Source organism: Salvelinus namaycush, chromosome 11 (genome assembly GCF_016432855.1).
Source record: "Salvelinus namaycush isolate Seneca chromosome 11, SaNama_1.0, whole genome shotgun sequence".
Taxonomy (NCBI): Eukaryota; Metazoa; Chordata; class Actinopteri; order Salmoniformes; family Salmonidae; genus Salvelinus; species Salvelinus namaycush.
The window spans coordinates 45,311,075-45,330,181 of NC_052317.1; the positions used below are offsets into that span (position 1 = coordinate 45,311,075).

Consider the following 19,107-nt stretch of genomic DNA (forward strand, 5'->3'; position numbering starts at 1 on the left):
TATCTGTCTGTCTACCTATCTACCTTCCTATCTGCCTGTCTACTTATCTATCTACCTACCTTCCTATCTGCCTGTCTACCTTCCTATCTGTCTGTCTACCTATCTATCTACCTACCTTCCTATCTGCCTGTCTACCTATCTATCTACCTACCTTCCTATCTGCCTGTCTACCTATCTACCTACCTACCTTCCTATCTGTCTGTCTACCTATCTATCTACCTACATTCCTGTCTGTCTGTCTACCTATCTATCTACCTACCTTCCTATCTGCCTGTCTACCTATCTATCTACCTACCTTCCTATCTGCCTGTCTACTTATCTATCTACCTACTTGCCTTCCTGCCTGCCTATCTACTGTACATTGTTTTGGAATTGATTTAAACTGTATAGTATTCTGGAATTGGTTTAAACTGTATAGTATTCTGGAATTAGTTTAAACTGTACAATATTCTGGAATTGGTTTAAACTGTACAGTGTTCTGGAATTGATTTAAACTGTATAGTATTCTGGAATTGGTTTAAACTGTATAGTATTCTGGAATTGGTTTAAACTGTATAGTATTCTGGAATTAGTTTAAACTGTACAATATTCTGGAATTGGTTTAAACTGTACAGTGTTCTGGAATTGATTTAAACTGTATAGTATTCTGAATTGGTTTAAACTGTACAATATTCTGGAATTGGTTTAAACTGTACAATATTCTGGAATTGGTTTAAACTGTACAATATTCTGGAATTGGTTTAAACTGTACAATATTCTGGAATTGGTTTAGGTACATTGAACCCTGGAGACCACAATATGTCCTGCTTGAACAACGATGTATTTTAGTTTCTATCTCTGAAACTGGTACAATTGAAGTTGGAAGTTTACATACACCTTATCCAAATACATTTAAATTCAGTTTTTCACAATCCCTGACATTTAATCCTAGTAAGAAATACCCTGTTTTAGGTCAGTTAAGATCACCACTTTATTTTAAGAATGTGAAATGTCAGAATAATAGTAATAGTAATAATCTTTTATTTATTTCATCACATTCTCAGTGGGTCAGAAGTTTACATACACTCAATTAGTATTTGGGAGCATTGCCTTCAAATTATTTAACTTGGGTCAAATATTTCGGGTAGCCTTCCACAAGCTTCCCACAATAAGTTGGGTGAATTTTGGCCCATTCCTCCTGACAGAGCTGCTGTAACTGAGTCAGGTTTGTAGGCCTCCTTGCTCGCACATGCTTTTTCAGTTCTGCCCACAAATTTTCTATAGGATTGAGGTCAGGGCTTTGTAATTGCCACTTAAATACCTTGACTGTGTTGTCCTTAAGCCATTTTGCCACAACTTTGGATAGTTGCTTGGGGTCATTGCCAATTTGGAACATTTGCGACCAAACTTTAACTTCCTGGCTGATGTTTTGAGATGTTGCTTCAATATATCCACATAATTTTCCTCCATCATGATGCCATCTATTTTGTGAAGAGCACCAGTCCCTCCTGCAGCAAAGCACCCCCACCACATGATGCTGCCACCCCCGTGCTTCACGGTTGGGATGGTGTTCTTCGGCTTGCAAACATCCCCCTTTTTCCTCCAAACATAACGATAGTCATTATGGCTAAACAGTTCTATTTTTGTTTCATCAGACCTGAGGACATTTCTCCAAAAAGTTCAATCTTTGTCCCCATGTGTAATTGAAAACTATAGTCTGGCTTTTTTATGGCGGTTTTGGAGAAGTGGCTTCTTCCTTGCTGAGTGGCTTTTCAAGTTATGTAACTAGGACTCATTTTACTGTGGATATAGATACTTTTGCACCTGTTTCCTCCAGCATCTTCACAAGGTCCTTTGCTGTTGTTCTGGGATTGATTTGCACTTTTCGCACCAAAGTACGTTCATCTCTTGGAGACAGAACGCCTCTCCTTCCTGAGCGGTATGACGGCTGCGTGGTCCCATTGGGTTTATACTTGCGTACTATTGTTTGTACAGATGAACGTGGTACCTTCAGGCGTTTGGAAATTACTCCCAAGGATGAACCAGACTTGTGGAGGTCTACAATTTTTTTTTTGAGGTCTTGGCTGATTTCTTTTTATTATCCTATGATGTCAAGCAAAGAGGCACTGAGTTTGAAGGTAGGCCTTGAAATACATCCACAGGTACACCTCCAATTGACTAAAATTATGACAATTAGCCTATAGCTTCTAAAGCCATGATATCATTTTCTGGAGTTTTCCAAGCTGACCCACTGGAATTGTGATACAGTGAATTATCAGGGAAATAATCTGTCTGTAAACAATTGTTGGAAAAATGACTTTTGTCATGCACAAAGTAGATGTCCTAACAGACTTGCCAAAGCTATAGTTTGTTAACAAAAAATTTGTGGAGTGGTTGAAAAACTAGTTTTACTGACTCCAACCTAAGTGTATGTAAACTTCCCGACTTCAAATGAGTTAGTTACCACAATTGCATTCTGTGAAAGTGTGTATATTTTCCCCATGACTGTAAAGTTGTATATGGGAACGACCGCCCACCGCCGATCGCGCCACCTCAAAAGCTAGCTAATGAGGAGACACAAGCAGGACACTGTGGTCTGACGAGTATGTTTCACACATTCCCTCGTGCTACATCCGTACATACAGCCTGGTTATTATAATCTGACCGGAAGAAAATTATCTTCTACCTGATAATAATTGGTCTAGAACCTTTGAGTCTTCTCATCTAAATTGTGTGTATTTGTTTATTTATTGATGTGAGTCCACACCGATGTATTTCAGTGTCTATGACTTCGTTGTGGGTTTATATAAAAACATAGTACCTGTCTTTGATCTTGTTGGTTCTCTCTACTTGGTCGATGTCCATGCGTATCTTGTACTTGACGTGACGCGGCACGGTAGTGGTCCAGGGGTAGACATCTAGGAAGACTAGCCCTGCCCAGAACTTATTCTCCTCCAATAGAAAGAGAGCCTGGTGGGTCAGCTGATCCTCGTCTGTATGGGGCATGAATTTATCCAAACTGATACACTGGATGAGGGGAGAGGAAGGTGGGGAAGGAGGGAGCAAGGAGAGGGAGGGAGGGAAGGAAGGAGGGAGGAGGGGAGAGGGAGGTGGGTATGGAGGGAGGAGGGAGGAAGGACGTGGGGGGGAGAGGGTGAGAGGGGAGAAATAGGAGGAGAGAGAGATTAATTTGTAGTGTAGCAGATGTGTCGGTTAGAGCATGTGTTTGACCGTGAACGTAGCTTTGACCAATTTGGAATGGATTAGCAGCATAGCACAGTGTGTGAATGAGTCACAGTGTCCAGCAAACACTTCCTATCATGATATTTACTAGAACACTCCACTGACAATGCTGAGAGACATTCACATACACACACAAAGGCCTTGTGAATCTCTCTCTCTCTCTCTCTCTCTCTCTCTCTCTCTCTCTCTCTCCCTCTCTCTCTCTCTCCCTCCCTCTCTCTCTCTTTCTCACTCTCTCTCTCTCTCTCTCTTTCTCTCTCTCTCTCTCTTTCTCTCTCTCTCCCTCTCTCTCTTTCTCTCTTTCTCGCTCTCTCTCTCTCTTTCTCTCTCTCTCTCTCTCTTTCTCTCTCTCTCTATTTCTCTCTCTTTCTCTTTCTCTCTCTCTCTCTCTCTCCCTCTCTCTCACACACACACACACTTCCATCAACACCACCCAACTCTTACCCCCTAACCCGGAAAATCAATTAGAATTCACTGTATATATTGGAACGACAGAGCGAGGGAATTAAATAATGAGGACTGGATAGAGCCAAGCTGTCTGTTAAAGAATAGACTGGATAGAGCCAAGCTGTCTGTTAAAGAATAGGCTGGATAGAACCAAGCTGTCTGTTTAAAGAATAGGCTGGATAGAACCAAGCTGTCTGTATAAAGAATAGGCTGGATAGAACCAAGCTGTCTGTATAAAGAATAGGCTGGATAGAACCAAGCTGTCTGTTAAAGAATAGGCTGGATAGAACCAAGCTGTCTGTTTAAAGAATAGTCTGGATAGAACCAAGCTGTCTGTTATAGAATAGGCTGGATAGAGTGATTTACTCTATTTTATGTGGTGAGCCCAGGGGTTCCATTTCAATGTGAGTCCCGTACACAAAAACAACATAGGAAGGGGTGGTTCACTCCCACCTATTCAACACTTTCTCATGGACCACACAAAGACAAGCTGGTAGAGCCATGACAGTAGGCCTGTCCCCCTGCCTGTCCCCCTCTGGTCCCCCTGCCTGTCCCCCTGCCTGTCCCCCTCTGGTCCTCCTGCCTCTCCCCCTGCTTGTCCCCCTGCCTGTCCCCCTCTGGTCCCCCTGCTTGTCCCTCTGCCTGTCCCCCTGCCTGTCCCCCTCTGGTCCCCCTGCTTGTCCCCCTGCCTGTCCCCCTCTGGTCCCCCTGCCTGTCCCCCTGCCTGTCCCCCTCTGGTCCCCCTGCCTGTCCCCCTCTGGTCCCCCTGCCTGTCCCCCTGCCTGTCCCCCTGCCTGTCCCCCTGCCTGTCCCCCGCCTGTCCCCCTGCCTGTCCCCCTCTGGTCCCCCTGCCTGTCCCCCGCCTGTCCCCCTGCCTGTCCCCCTGCCTCTCCCCCTGCCTGTCCCCCTGCCTGTCCCCCTGCCTGTCCCCCTGCCTGTCCCCCTGCCTGTCCCCCTGCCTGTCCCCCTGCCTGTCCACCTGCCTGTCCACCTCCCTCTCCCCCTCTGGTCCCCCTGCCTGTCCCCCTGCCTGTCCCCCTGCCTGTCCACCTCCCTCTCCCCCTCTGGTCCCCCTGCCTGTCCCCCTGCCTGTGCCCCTGCCTGTCCACCTCCCTCTCCCCCTGCTTGTCCCCCTGCCTGTCCCCCTCTGGTCCCCCTGCCTGTCCACCTCCCTCTCCCCCTGCTTGTCCCCCTGCCTGTCCCCCTCTGGTCCCCCTGCCTGTCCCCCTGCCTGTCCCCCTGCCTCTCCCCCTGCCTGTCCCCCTGCCTGTCCCCCTGCCTGTCCCCCTGCCTGTCCACCTCCCTCTCCCCCTGCTTGTCCCCCTGCCTGTCCCCCTCTGGTCCCCCTGCTTGTCCCCCTGCCTGTCCCACTGCTTGTCCCCCTCTGGTCCCCCTGCCTGTCCCCCTGCTTGTCCCCCTGCTTGTCTCCCTGACTACCCTTATGGAAGCAGAGTTGGACTGTGAGTGACTACCCTTACGGAGGCATAGTCAGACTGTGAGTGACTACCCTTATGGAAGCAGTCAGACTGTGACTGACTACCCTTACGGAAGCAGAATCAGACTGTGAGTGACTACCCTTATGGAGGCAGAGTTGGACTGTGAGTGACTACCCTTATGGAAGCAGAGTCAGACTGTGAGTGACTACCCTTACGGAGGCATAGTCAGACTGTGAGTGACTACCCTTACGGAAGCAGAATCAGACTGTGAGTGACTAGCCTTCTGGAAGCAGAGTCAGACTGTGAGTGACTACCCTTATGGAAGCAGTCAGACTGTGAGTGACTACCCTTATGGGAGAAGAGTTGGACTGTGAGTGACTACCCTTAAGGAGGCAGAGTTGGACTGTGAGTGACTACCCTTAAGGAGGCAGAGTTGGACTGTGAGTGACTACCCTTGTGGAGGCAGTCAGACTGTGAGTGACTACCCTTATGGAAGCAGAGTCAGACTGTGAGTGACTACCCTTATGGAGGCAGAATCAGACTGTGAGTGACTACCCTTACGGAGGCAGAGTCAGACTGTGACACTGTGTCACTATTTATGTCATTATTCATTAACCCTTACCTCTCCGTACTGGTTGAACATGCGTACGGCCTGGTCTGTGAGGTTGAAGACGTTCCTCCAGTCGAAGCTGGGCATGTTCTCTTCTCTGTCCTCCTCAAGCCCGTTGTACAGGAAGTTGAGGATGTCTTTAGAGGAGAACTCAGTGTCCTCCAAACTCCTGTCTATTAGGTCTGCTACCGTCGGGTTTCTGATGGTGTCCTGCAGGGGCAGGAGAGAGATATAATTTAATTTACTGGAAAACCGCACTGCACATTTACAAGTGTGTGCTGCTATTTTGGCCACCTTTCTCTTGACACCAAGGTAATACCACAATGAGACTAACCTGTTAAAAATAAAGGTGAGAAAGAATGAAGACCAATACCATATGTGTGTGTGTGTGTGTGTGTGTGTGTGTGTGTGTGTGTGTGTGTGTGTGTGTGTGTGTGTGTGTGTGTATGTGTGTGTGTGTGTGTGTGTTACCCTGATCATGTTTATCTGGATTCCAGCGTTGAAGAACCTCCAGAGTTGAGGTCCCACCTCCTCCCAGGCCTTTCCCATGGTCATCAGACGCTCCAGCTCCTCAAACGTAGTGTTGGCCTGGAGAGAACATGTTAACAGACATGAACACACACACACACACACATACTGACATAAAGGCCATCAATACTATGAAGTGCTGTCTTTCTCAGATCTCCAGTATGCATAGTAAATAGTATCTATGTCTTTCTCCAAACAGCTCAGTAGAATTTACTTAAAATCTGTTTTCTGTCAACTGCGGTAAATATGACATAACAAATGTTATATATGAATGAGCTCTGTTCTCTTTTGGCAAACACAATTGAGCATTGAAACCCCCTATAGCGAACACAATTGAGCATTGAAACCCCTGTAACGAACACAATTGAGCGTTGAACCCCCTGTAACGAACACAATTGAGCATTGAACCCCCTGTAGCGAACACAATTGAGCATTGAACCCCCTGTAGCGAACACAATTGAGCATTGAAACCCCCTGTAGCGAACACAATTGAGCATTGAAACCCCCTGTAGCGAACACAATTGAGCATTGAAACCCCTGTAACGAACACAATTGAGCATTGAACCCCCTGTAACGAACACAATTGAGCATTGAAACCCCCTGTAGCGAACACAATTGAGCATTGAAACCCCCTGTAGCGAACACAATTGAGCATTGAAACCCCCTGTAGCGAACACAATTGAGCATTGAACCCCCTGTAACGAACACAATTGAGCATTGAACCCCCTGTAACAAACACAATTGAGCGTCGAAACCCCCTGTTTTTATGACGTGGTCATTATTTTTATGTTGATTTGTAACTTGCACCAGCAGAGGACCGTCACGACGTGGCCCTTTCTGGATGTAGATCGTGGCTTCCCCCTCTCTCAATCTCTACTACACCCAGGTTCTGTTATCTCAGGTCGTAAATTCCTGGCGGAGACTCTCTCCCCCTTTTCATGCAGAGAGAGAGAGTGAACAAAGGATTTCATGTGGCCGAACTCCTAAATCCCCAAAATGGGAAAATGAAACTATATGTCCACTTGTGAGAATGTGGGAAGGGTCCGTGGACACTTAAGGGACAGTTATGTTGAGTGTGTTTCCTTTGGTGACCTCAGAGAGGACAGAAAACACACACAACTATATCTCTGAATGTGTACATTTCTCAATTATGGTGTTTGCATCTAATTCTTGTATAAAATTAATTCGTAAAGATGAAACTATTTGTGAAATGATGTAATGTGATGTTAAACCTTTAATGTGAGAGAATTGTATTCCCTTTAAAGTTTAACGAAGTCATTGACCCGCTCCCGTGAGCACAGACATGATCTGGCGTCATGGAACCGCCTTTTCTATTGTTACAAATAAAAAAAACTCCTGAGGAAATCCTCTTCAGACTAAGCAAAACCCACAGCGTGAGATGTGATTGCGAATAGTTAAGACCACGCATACCTCAGTGTAAACTGAGGTGGCACAGGTTTGAGTACCAAGATTAGAAAACCATACATTGTGGAGCATTGGCTACACGGCTGGAAATTGTTAAACTCTGAGACTATCGATCCCTACAGAATAAAAGCAAATCTTAGACACTAATTACTAGTCTGCAGCTAGAAATTATGTCAACCTGGGATGCGAATACCGACAACCTCCGAAACATCTATTCTATGACATAATTTCTGAACTGTACTCTGAAGTATCCATTCTAACCACATAATACTCTGATCTTCAGGGAAACAGAAAGAGAGAGAGAGACTCGGATGAACTCTCCAGCAGACGGACCGGATTCCAACAGAGAAGACAACAATGACATACACTGTAAATATGTACTTGCAATTATTCTCGAATGAGTGGCCGTTCATGTGCGAAGGATTAGCATTTCAATGTATAGAATTATAGACTGTGTAATGAATCCATTTTGTCCTTCCCGCTCTTTCTCAGTCCACACCCCCTTCTCTTTGTCCACCAAGCCGTCATATCGGTTTAGCCCACTAGGGGATCTTACCTATCATTGTTAGTAACCAATATCTACTGTTTGTTTGTTTGTGCATTTCTGTGATTATTTAGTTAGTTAGTAAATAAGTTAGTTAGCCAATTGGTGTATGTGTAACGGCAGCCTTCCTCCTCTTCGTCTGAAGAGGAGGTGTAGCAGGGATCGGACCAAGACGCAGTGTAGTTCGTGCTCAACATATTTAATTAAGACGATAAACGTGAACACTTACACAATACAAAAATAACAAACGTGGCAAACCGAAACAGTCCTCTCTAGTGAAACGAACACAAAGACAGGAAACAACCACCCACAAACCCCAACACAAAACAAGCCACCTAAATATGATTCCCAATCAGAGACAACACAAAACACCTGCCTCTGATTGAGAACCATATTAGGCCAAACATAGAAACAGACAAACTAGACACACAACATAGAATGCCCACCCAGCTCACGTCCTGACCAACACTAAAACAAGTAAAACACACAAGAACACATACACACAATTTACGATGTTCATATGAGACTGACGTGAGGTAAAGAATAATTCATTAATAGAAGACTAATTGATCAGATATTAAAATATATTAGGAAAATTATAACTTTGCAATCTGAAGATTTTCCGTGGTGACCCGACTCCTAGTTAATTAAATTTACATGATTCGTTTAATCACGTAATAATAATTACAGAGAATTGATTTAATAAAATAACAGTCTTCACCTTTAATAATGCCAAAGACACGACACTGTAACAAACACAATTGAGTTGGAACCCCCTGTAACAAACACGATTGAGCGTTGGAACCCCCTGTAACAAACACAATTGAGTTGGAACCCCCTGTAACAAACACAATTGAGTTGGAACCCCCCTGTAACAAACACAATTGAGTTGGAACCCCCTGTAACAAACACAATTGAGTTGGAACCCCCCTGTAACAAACACAATTGAGTTGGAACCCCCCTGTAACAAACACAATTGAGTTGGAACCCCCTGTAACAAACACAATTGAGTTGGAACCCCCCTGTAACAAACACAATTGAGTTGGAACCCCCTGTAACAAACACAATTGAGTTGGAACCCCCCTGTAACAAACACAATTGAGTTGGAACCCCCCTGTAACAAACACAATTGAGTTGGAACCCCCCAGTAACAAACACAATTGAGTTGGAACCCCCCTGTAACAAACACAATTGAGTTGGAACCCCCTGTAACAAACACAATTGAGTTGGAACCCCCCTGTAACAAACACAATTGAGTTGGAACCCCCCTGTAACAAACACAATTGAGTTGGAACCCCCCTGTAACAAACACAATTGAGTTGGAACCCCCCTGTAACAAACACAATTGAGTTGGAACCCCCCTGTAACAAACACAATTGAGTTGGAACCCCCCTGTAACAAACACAATTGAGTTGGAACCCCCCTGTAACAAACACAATTGAGTTGGAACCCCCCTGTAACAAACACAATTGAGTTGGAACCCCCCTGTAACAAACACAATTCCTCAGCAGGGTGTTCGCGTGTTTGTGCACATATGTTTGGATTAACAAGAGTCAAAGAGGAGGAGAGGAGGGTGTGTGTTGTCTTACACTCTTTAGTATCAGTCTGATGGCTGGGGAGTCTGGAGCGTAGAGGATCTTCCCCATGAAGAGAGGCTTGACTGAACTCCACACGATCTTAGTGACCGGGTTAGACTCCAGAGTCTGCATCAGGTTGTTACAGAACGGAGCTGAGAGGAGAAGGGGGGGGGGAGACATGTCTAGTTAGCCTGTGACAAGGGAAGCAATGGAATAGTTCCTAAAGTGTCAACTCTGAGCACATCTAAAATATTTTCATGTATTTGACCCGGATGTATTTGACCCGGATGTATTTGACCCGGATGTGTTTGACCCGGATGTGAGCCCTAGTCCTAACTCTACTTACTGGTTGTCATGTCGTAGACATAGTCGTGGTTCTTGGATCCATTCACCCCCAGGAACACCTTGTAGTTGTTGTCTTCGTACCAGTTAAAGGAGAGGACCCTGGATCCCTCTCCGTCTGGGTACCCACAGAACAGGGCCGACACAATGCTCATCAGCTGGCTGAAGGAGCTGGGACCACCAGCCCGGAACAACGGGTAGACCACCTTCAGAAGGTCCTTGGTGCTGTTCCTCTCAAAGAGCTGGAGGTTGAGAGGAAGAGGGAGGAAAATAGAAGAGAGGAAGGAGAAAGAAAGAGGTTAGACGGGTAGACCACCTTCAGAAGGTCCTTGGTGCTGTTCGTCTTAGAGCAATTAACTGACATTTTGGTTATTTTTCGTTTTTTAAACAACAAATTGACCATCGGTTCAATGATATGAATTCCATTTCGTTCAGGTTTTTTCTGTGAGCTCAGTTTTTATATAGAAAGATCAAGCCCAAACTGTACGATGTAGTAGGGAGTTGTAGTCTCCAACAGGCCAATATTCAACATTGTTTAGCGCAGAAAAAGGTAATTAACTACAATGACCATAATCCATTGCTCGCCTACTTGTCAGGTCTGTGTGGGGCAGACATGGAGAGGGAGAGAAGAGACAGAAGACGTGCGATGGAGAGGGATAGAGAGCTGTTGCTTCACCAGGTATCTCTACCTGAAAATATATGATCTAAGTGCTTGATAGTTGGTATTCAGCAGTCATAAAATTATGCCTTATTTACTTAGAATAACTACTAAAACAGTGACTTTGTCAGACGACATTGGCAGCAGCTCTCTAGAAAATAGATAATGACTTGGAATGACATAATAAAGTCATCAAATAAAACTAATGTAACTGAAATGTTTTGTTAAACTAAAAGTCATGTGACTAAATGGTGGTTACTAAGTGATAAGCAGTCACTAACCATCATAGGACTATTATTTAACTGTTTTATTCTGTTACAACATTCAACCAATATCATGCATTTAAGGGTAATTTAATGGTGCTAAGGTAGATATATACATCCTGCAGGTTAATAGGGCTACCTGTCTAAACCTCTCACTGACTAACACACTCTCTGGGGCTGGACGAAATGAACACACAAACAGGAGCTTTAGAAGCTGTCAACTCTACTCGAAAACAAACACACACAAATGCACCAACAGCTTCCTGTTACTAGGAGAACTAACAGCTTCCTCATCATAGCTCCCGATTACTGGGATAAACTAACAGCTTCCTGTTACTGGGAGAAACTAACAGCTTCCAGTTACTGGGAGAAACTAACAGCTTCCTGTTACTGGGAGAACTAACAGCTTCCTCATCATAGCTCCCGATTACTGGGATAAACTAACAGCTTCCTGTTACTGGGAGAAACTAACAGCTTCCTGTTACTGGGAGAACTAACAGCTTCCTCATCATAGCTCCCGATTACTGGGAGAAACTAACAGCTCCCGATTACTGGGAGAAACTAACAGCTTCCTGTTACTGGGAGAAACTAACAGCTTCCTGTTACTGGGAGAAACTAACAGCTTCCTGTTACTGGGAGAAACTAACAGCTTCCTGTTACTAGGAGAAACTAAAAGCTTCCTGTTACTGAGGGGAGAATGGAGACAGAGAAGGAGCGAGAGAGAAAGAGAGAGAGGATAACGTTACTGAGGAGAAACTAACAGCTTCCTGTTACTAGGAGAAACTAACAGGTTCCTTTTACTGAGGAGAGAGGGGAGAGTGGAGACAGAAGGAGAGAGATGACCACTCACCACTTGGACCTTCTCTGATACAGCGGTTAGGACACGCCCCCAGTAGCGTAGGTCTGGTCCGTCCGTGTGGTTGTCCAACACCCGGGGCAGCTGGGAAAAGACAGTTTGGACAGGTAATAGTCACATTTCAGGGACTACAGGTGAAAACTAGCCAACACATTCACAGAAATATTGATGAGATGTGCATTGTCCCTGTCAAATACATGAAACAGAACATTTGAATACTTTAAAGCCTTTTGATTCATTTTTTTTGATTCGGTTAGCAATGTTTAAAATCATGCAAAGGTAACTAACTAGGCCTGAATCAACGAGCTGGGTGCTATACTCTCAAACTCTTTCACATTTACGACTTTAAAGGAAAAGCCCTCAAAGCCACTGACATGCCACAGAGAGTCACTACGGAAACAGAGAACGCCAACACAAACATCTTACATGCTTCCTATGACATTCCTTACACTTCCATTTCAATGAACGAAGGGAGGGAGGGAGGGAGGGAGGGAGGGAGGGAGGGAGGGAGGGAGGGAGGGAGGGAGGGAGGGAGGGAGGGAGGGAGGAGAGAGCGAGGGAAAAGGCAAGAGAATAGGAGGAGAGGTTGTAGTGATCTATTAGTAGGAAGCAGTGAGTGAGTGAGTGAGTGAGTGAGTGAGTGAGTGAGTGAGTGAGTGAGTGAGTGAGTGAGTGAGTGAGTGAGTGAGTGAGTGAGTGAGTGAGTGAGTGAGTGAGTGAGTGAGTGAGTGAGGGAGGGAGGGAGGGAGGGAGGGAGGGAGGGAGGGAGGGAGGGAGGGAGGGAGGGAGGGAGGGAGGGGTTAAGGGTTAAGGGTTGAGAGGACAAACCAGTAAAAGAGAGGAAGAGGTTTACTCCGCCCAGAATCTGTCCATGTTAAGCACATCATTACTACTAAGCAAGTGAGGAGTTTTTGTTTTGGGGGGAAATGAGAGAGTGTCGATATTTAGTCAAGATCAACATGAACTGACTACGTTGTTAGATTTGCTTTTAGCCAAATCCTTTTAGAGCAAGCCAAATAATTTCATGTTTTAAAAGTTATCCTAGATCAGGATTCATTGTTTGAATGTAAGATGCCAATCTTAATATTAGTCTATATTAGTCCAATCTTTGGACTGGTACTAATATAGAGTACCAGTCCAAAGTTTCAGAACACCTACTCATTTAAGGGTTTTTCTTTATTTTTACTATTTTCTACAGAATAACAGTGAAGACATGAAAACTATGAAATAACACATTTGGAATCATGTAGTAATGTCACGCCCTGACCTTAGAGATCCTTTTTATGTCTCTATTTGGTTTGGTCAGGGTGTGATTTGGGGTGGGTATTCCATGTTCTTTAGTTCTATTATTTGTATTTCTATATTTTGGCCGGGTAGGGTTCTCAATCAGGGACAGCTGTCTATCGTTGTCTCTGATTGGGAACCATACTTAGGTAGCCCTTTTCCCTCATTTCAGTGTGGGATGTTGTCTTTGTTTGTGGCACTATAGCCCTTAAGCTTCACGGTCGTTTTGTATTGTTTATTGTTTTTGTCGGCGTCATCCTAATAAAAAGGAATATGTACTCTCACCACGCTGCGCTTTGGTCCTCTTCCTTTGACGGCCGTGACAAGTAACCAAAAAAGTGTCAAACAAATAATTTTTAATTTAGATTCTTCAAAGTAGCCACCCTTTGCCTTGATGGCGGCTTTTCTGGCTGAACAAGTATGTAGGGGTATCGCTAGCATTGTGGAAACCACTTGTATGAGTCCAGTATGAAGGAATTAGAGGTAGTTTCACAAGCCAATGCTAACTAGCGTTAGCGCAATGCCTGTACGTCTACAGGAACAGTTAGCATGCTGTTCCTTTACATCCGACTCTGGGGAAGTAGATAAATTGCTTCATTGACAAAATCTAAAAACGATCTCTTTAATATTGAGGAAATTACAGTCATTGATGCTAATTACAGGTTGTTGTTTTTCTGTGAAGAAAATTCCTAGGCTGATCGTGTAGGTCATTTGAGGGATGGAAAACCAGTCTCAGTGTGAACTTCAACGACCACAACCAGAGAGAAAACATATTGCTCTACATATTTGAGAACTAACAATCAAATAAAAGTATATCCTCTAATGTCTCTCCTCTGCCTACAGGTGACACATGGCCCTGTCTCTCCTCTGCCTATAGGTGACACATGGACCTGTCTCTCCTCTGCCTATAGGTGACACATGGCCCTGTCTCTCCTCTGCCTATAGGTGACACATGGCCCTGTCTCTCCTCTGCCTACAGGTGACACATGGCCCTGTCTCTCCTCTGCCTACAGGTGACACATGGCCCTGTCTCTCCTCTGCCTATAGGTGACACATGGCCCTGTCTCTCCTCTCCCTATAGGTGACACATGGCCCTGTCTCTCCTCTCCCTATAGGTGACATATGGCCCTGTCTCTCCTCTCCCTATAGGTGACACATGGTCCTGTCTCTCCTCTGCCTATAGGTGACACATGGCCCTGTCTCTAGGTGTATGGCCCCGTCACCTCTTAGTGTGTCTCTCTGAGTGAGCTGAGGGGAGGGGCATTGCCTAACTCATTAACTAATCCTATTAGGGAAATAGGCCAAGAGGCTATCGCTCTATCGCCATGCCAACCTGGCTGAGCCAGTCACCTGCCTTCTGGAGACTATATCCTGGACTGAACTCTGACAGACAGAGAGGGGAGACTATACCCTGGATTGAACCCTGACAGACAGAGAGGGGAGACTATACCCTGGACTGAACTCCGAAAGAAAGAGAGGGGAGACTATACCCTGGACTGAACTCTGACAGACAGAGAGGGGAGACTATACCCTGGACTGAACTCTGACAGAGGGAGAGGGGAGACTATACCCTGGACTGAACTCTGACAGACAGAGAGGGGAGACTATACCCTGGACTGAACTCCGACAGACAGAGAGGGGAGACTATACCCTGGACTGAACTCTGACAGACAGAGAGGGGAGACTATACCCTGGACTGAACTCTGACAGAGAGGGGAGACTATACCCTGGACTGAACTCTGACAGAGAGGGGAGACTATACCCTGGACTGAACTCTGACAGAGAGGGGAGACTATACCCTGGACTGAACCCTGACAGAGAGGGGAGACTATACCCTGGACTGAACCCTGACAGAGAGGGGAGACTAAACCCTGGACTGAACCCTGACAGAGAGGGGAGACTATACCCTGGACTGAACCCTGACAGAGAGGGGAGACTAAACCCTGGACTGAACCCTGACAGAGAGGGGAGACTAAACCCTGGACTGAACCCTGACAGAGAGGGGAGACTAAACCCTGGACTGAACCCTGACAGAGAGAGCTGTGTTTGTGAGACAAGGGCGGATCCCGAAGGGGGCCCGTTTGTTTTTTTGTTGTTTTTTTTACAAAAAACGTCCGTAGAGTCCGAATGGTTTGAGTTACAAACTGTTAAAAGTTATCTATGAACAGCTGAGACTCACAAACACGCACGTGTAACACGTTCTGTGACCTCACAAGCTATACAAGAGTCGGTAGAAGGTAAGGGGTTCTTCTACATAGACCATAGTAAATCCCAGGACATAGTGTCTATAATACTGTAAGGGGTTAATCTACATAGAAGACCATAGTAAATCCCAGGACATAGTGTCTATAATACTGTAAGGCCTCTTCTACATAGAAGATCATAGTAAATCCCAGGACATAGTGTCTATAATACTGTAAGGGGTTCTTCTACATAGAAGACCATAGTAAATCCCAGGACATAGTGTCTATAATACTGTAAGGGTTAATCTACATAGAAGACCATAGTAAATCCCAGGACATAGTGTCTATAATACTGTAAGGGGTTCCTCTACATAGAAGACCATAGTAAATCCCAGGACATAGTGTCTATAATACTGTAAGGGTTAATCTACATAGAAGACCATAGTAAATCCCAGGACATAGTGTCTATAATACTGTAAGGGTTAATCTACATAGAAGACCATAGTAAATCCCAGGACATAGTGTCTATAATACTGTAAGGGTTAATCTACATAGAAGACCATAGTAAATCCCAGGACATAGTGTCTATAATACTGTAAGGCCTCTTCTACATAGAAGATCATAGTAAATCCCAGGACATAGTGTCTATAATACTGTAAGGGTTAATCTACATAGAAGACCATAGTAATCCCAGGACATAGTGTCTATAACACTGTAAGGGGTTCTTCTACATAGAAGACCATAGTAAATCCCAGGTCATAGTGTCTATAATACTGTAAGGGTTAATCTACATAGAAGATCATAGTAAATCCCAGGACATAGTGTCTATAATACTGTAAGGGTTAATCTACATAGAAGACCATAGTAAATCCCAGGACATAGTGTCTGTAATACTGTAAGGGGTTCTTCTACATAGAAGATCATAGTAAATCCCAGGACATAGTGTCTATAATACTGTAAGGGGTTCTTCTACATAGAAGCTCATAGTAAATCCCAGGACATAGTGTCTATAATACTGTAATGGGTTCTTCTACATAGAAGACCATAGTAAATCCCAGGACATAGTGTCTATAATACTGTAAGGGTTCTTCTACATAGAAGACCATAGTAAATCCCAGGACATAGTGTCTATAATACTGTAAGGGGTTCTTCTACATAGAAGACCATAGTAAATCCCAGGACATGGTGTCTGTAATACTGTAATAAGCTCACATAGTTACAATCACAAACTCTAAACTCCACAAAGTTTCCACTGACTAATTGGATATTAATTTCCCACTGAGTAAACAATCTGTACTTTCAAATAAATATATTTTTATTTTGTTTTGCCGGACCTTATTTTATGGATTGACATTTGTCAATAAAACTCATAAAAGCGATTGTTTATGGCTAATTGTTTTGTGTTCTACTTGTAAAAACTATCTGTTTAGTGCCCCGGTTGTCCAGAAAGGAAAATGGTAAAACACTTCATTGTGAGGATAATATATAAAGGCTGTAAATGCAGATAAATTAAAGTCTGATAAATGAAAATACTATTTTTGCTGGTGTCTCAGGACTGAGTTAAAGACCACTTGTGGAAACTGCAAACATTAGAGAATGGACATTAATATTTTTAGAAAGAGAAAGAGAGAGGGGGAGAAGAGATAGAGAAGGCCGGGACGCTAAAGGAGAGAGAGAGGGGGAGAAGAGATAGAGAAGGCCGGGACGCTAAAGGAGAGAGAGAGGGGGAGAAGAGATAGAGAAGACCGGGACGCTAAAGGAGAGAGAGAGGGGGAGAAGAGATAGAGAAGGCCGGGACGCTAAAGGAGAGAGAGAGGGGGAGAAGAGATAGAGAAGACCGGGACGCTAAAGGAGAGAGAGAGGGGGAGAAGAGATAGAGAAGACCGGGACGCTAAAGGAGAGAGAGAGAGGGGGAGAAGAGATAGAGAAGGCCGGGACACTAAAGGAGAGAGAGGGGGGGAGAAGAGATAGAGAAGGCCGGGACGCTAAAGGAGAGAGAGAGAGAGGGAGAGAAGAGATAGAGAAAGCCGGGACACTAAAGGAGAGAGAGAGAGAAGGGCCGGGACACTAAACGAGAGAGAGAGAGAGAGAGAGAGAGAGAGAGAGAGAGAGAGAGAGAGAGAGAGAGAGAGAGAGAGAGAGAGAGAGAGAGAGAGAGAGAGAGAGAGAGAGAGAGAGAGAGAGAGAGAGAGAGAGAGAGAGAGAGAGAGAGAGAGAGAGAGAGAGAGAGAGAGAGAGAGAGAGAGAGAGAGAGAGAGAGAGAGAGAGAGAGAGAGAGAGAGAGAGAGAGAGAGAGAGAGAGAGAGAGAGAGATAGAGAGAGAGAGAGGGGCAGAAGAGATAGAGAAGGTCCGGGACACTAAACGAGAGAGAGAGAGGGAGAGGGCGGGAGAAGAGATAGAGAAGGTCCGGGACACTAAAGGAGAGAGAGAGAGGGGGAGAAGAGATAGAGAAGGTCCGGGACACTAAACGAGAGAGAGAGAGGGAGAGGGCGGGAGAAGAGATAGAGAAGGTCCGGGACACTAAAGGAGAGAGAGAGAGGGGGAGAAGAGATAGAGAAGGCCTGGACACTAAAGGAGAGAGAGAGAGGGAGAAGAGATAGAGAAGGCCGGGACACTAAAGGAGAGAGAGAGGGAGTAAAACAGATTGACACACACAGAGAGAGCCTAGGAAAGACATCCATCATGCTGTACCAGTCTGAAGATCTTGAAGAAGTCAACGTTAGCATAAAGCACGTCCTCTATCTTCTGCAGGCGCTGCTGTGTCAGGGCACACATAGCGTTACGCACTCCGTACATGCCTCTCCGGCTGGGAAAGATTATGAACCTCTCCAGAAGAGCCTGGCTGCAGGCGATGTCCTTCAAGTGGAGGTCTGGAACACCGTGGGCAAACTGCATGGGAGACAGACAGACAGAGAGAGACAGAGAGAGAGAGAGAGAGAGAGAGAGACAGAGAGAGAGACAGAGAGAAAAGACCATGGTCAGATTACATTTTATTTTATTGTCCCAGTACAGATGAGATAAATTAACAACAACAAACATTATGATATGTATACAACACATATTCACACTTTTATATAGCTCTTAAGTAAAAAGATTTGTCACCACAGTAACCCAGCCTAATACACGAAATAGCGATATAAGCCCCAATAACGTAGTATATAATTATATCTATAATATATATTATACCATTCAGCAGACACTTTCAGCCTTATGCATGTGTGGTCCCGGGAATCGAACCCGCTATTCTGGCATTAAAAGCGTCTAAGCACCATGCTGTATTAACTGACCGTCAGAGGACCACCAGTCAGTTTCAGGCCTAAATCCTTCCCAAAAACACAAATGCCAGCAACGCCAAGTTGAAATAAATCAGGATGACAATGGCACCCCTGGGCAGTCAGTCTCTGAGCGCAGTGAACATCAGTATCAAGTCACAGACAGAAACGTGTCCCAAGAAAAAGCTTCAGAAAAGTTCTTTCTAATAAAACATCCTGGTGTTTCTATCTAGCCCGTCCAAAGGGACTGAAACAACAGCGAAACAGAGCACTGTCTCCCTAGTTATTAGTTCTACCTGTTCTACCTATATACCTGTTCTACCTATATACCTGTTCTACCTATATACCTGTTCTACCTATATACCTGTTCTACCTATATACCTGTTCTACCTATATATCTGTTCTACCTATATACCTGTTCTACCTATATACCTGTTCTACCTATATACCTGTTCTACC

The 19,107-nt window shown here is 44.8% G+C and overlaps 1 protein-coding gene across 1 annotated transcript in view; it reads right to left on the reverse strand.

The window, feature by feature from the left end:
- Positions 1–18,271, reverse strand: part of LOC120055442 (retinal-specific phospholipid-transporting ATPase ABCA4-like) — a 55,787-nt gene extending 37,516 nt beyond the window's left edge. Inside the window, exons 1-7 of the mRNA XM_039003304.1 lie at positions 18,068–18,271; positions 11,903–11,992; positions 10,136–10,373; positions 9,802–9,941; positions 6,187–6,303; positions 5,728–5,925; positions 2,801–3,006 (exon numbers count right to left, since the gene is read on the reverse strand). Coding sequence (XP_038859232.1) covers positions 2,801–3,006; positions 5,728–5,925; positions 6,187–6,303; positions 9,802–9,941; positions 10,136–10,373; positions 11,903–11,992; positions 18,068–18,271 — 1,193 coding nt within the window. The remainder of the gene's footprint in view (positions 1–2,800; positions 3,007–5,727; positions 5,926–6,186; positions 6,304–9,801; positions 9,942–10,135; positions 10,374–11,902; positions 11,993–18,067) is intronic.
- Positions 18,272–19,107: the final 836 nt, after the last annotated feature.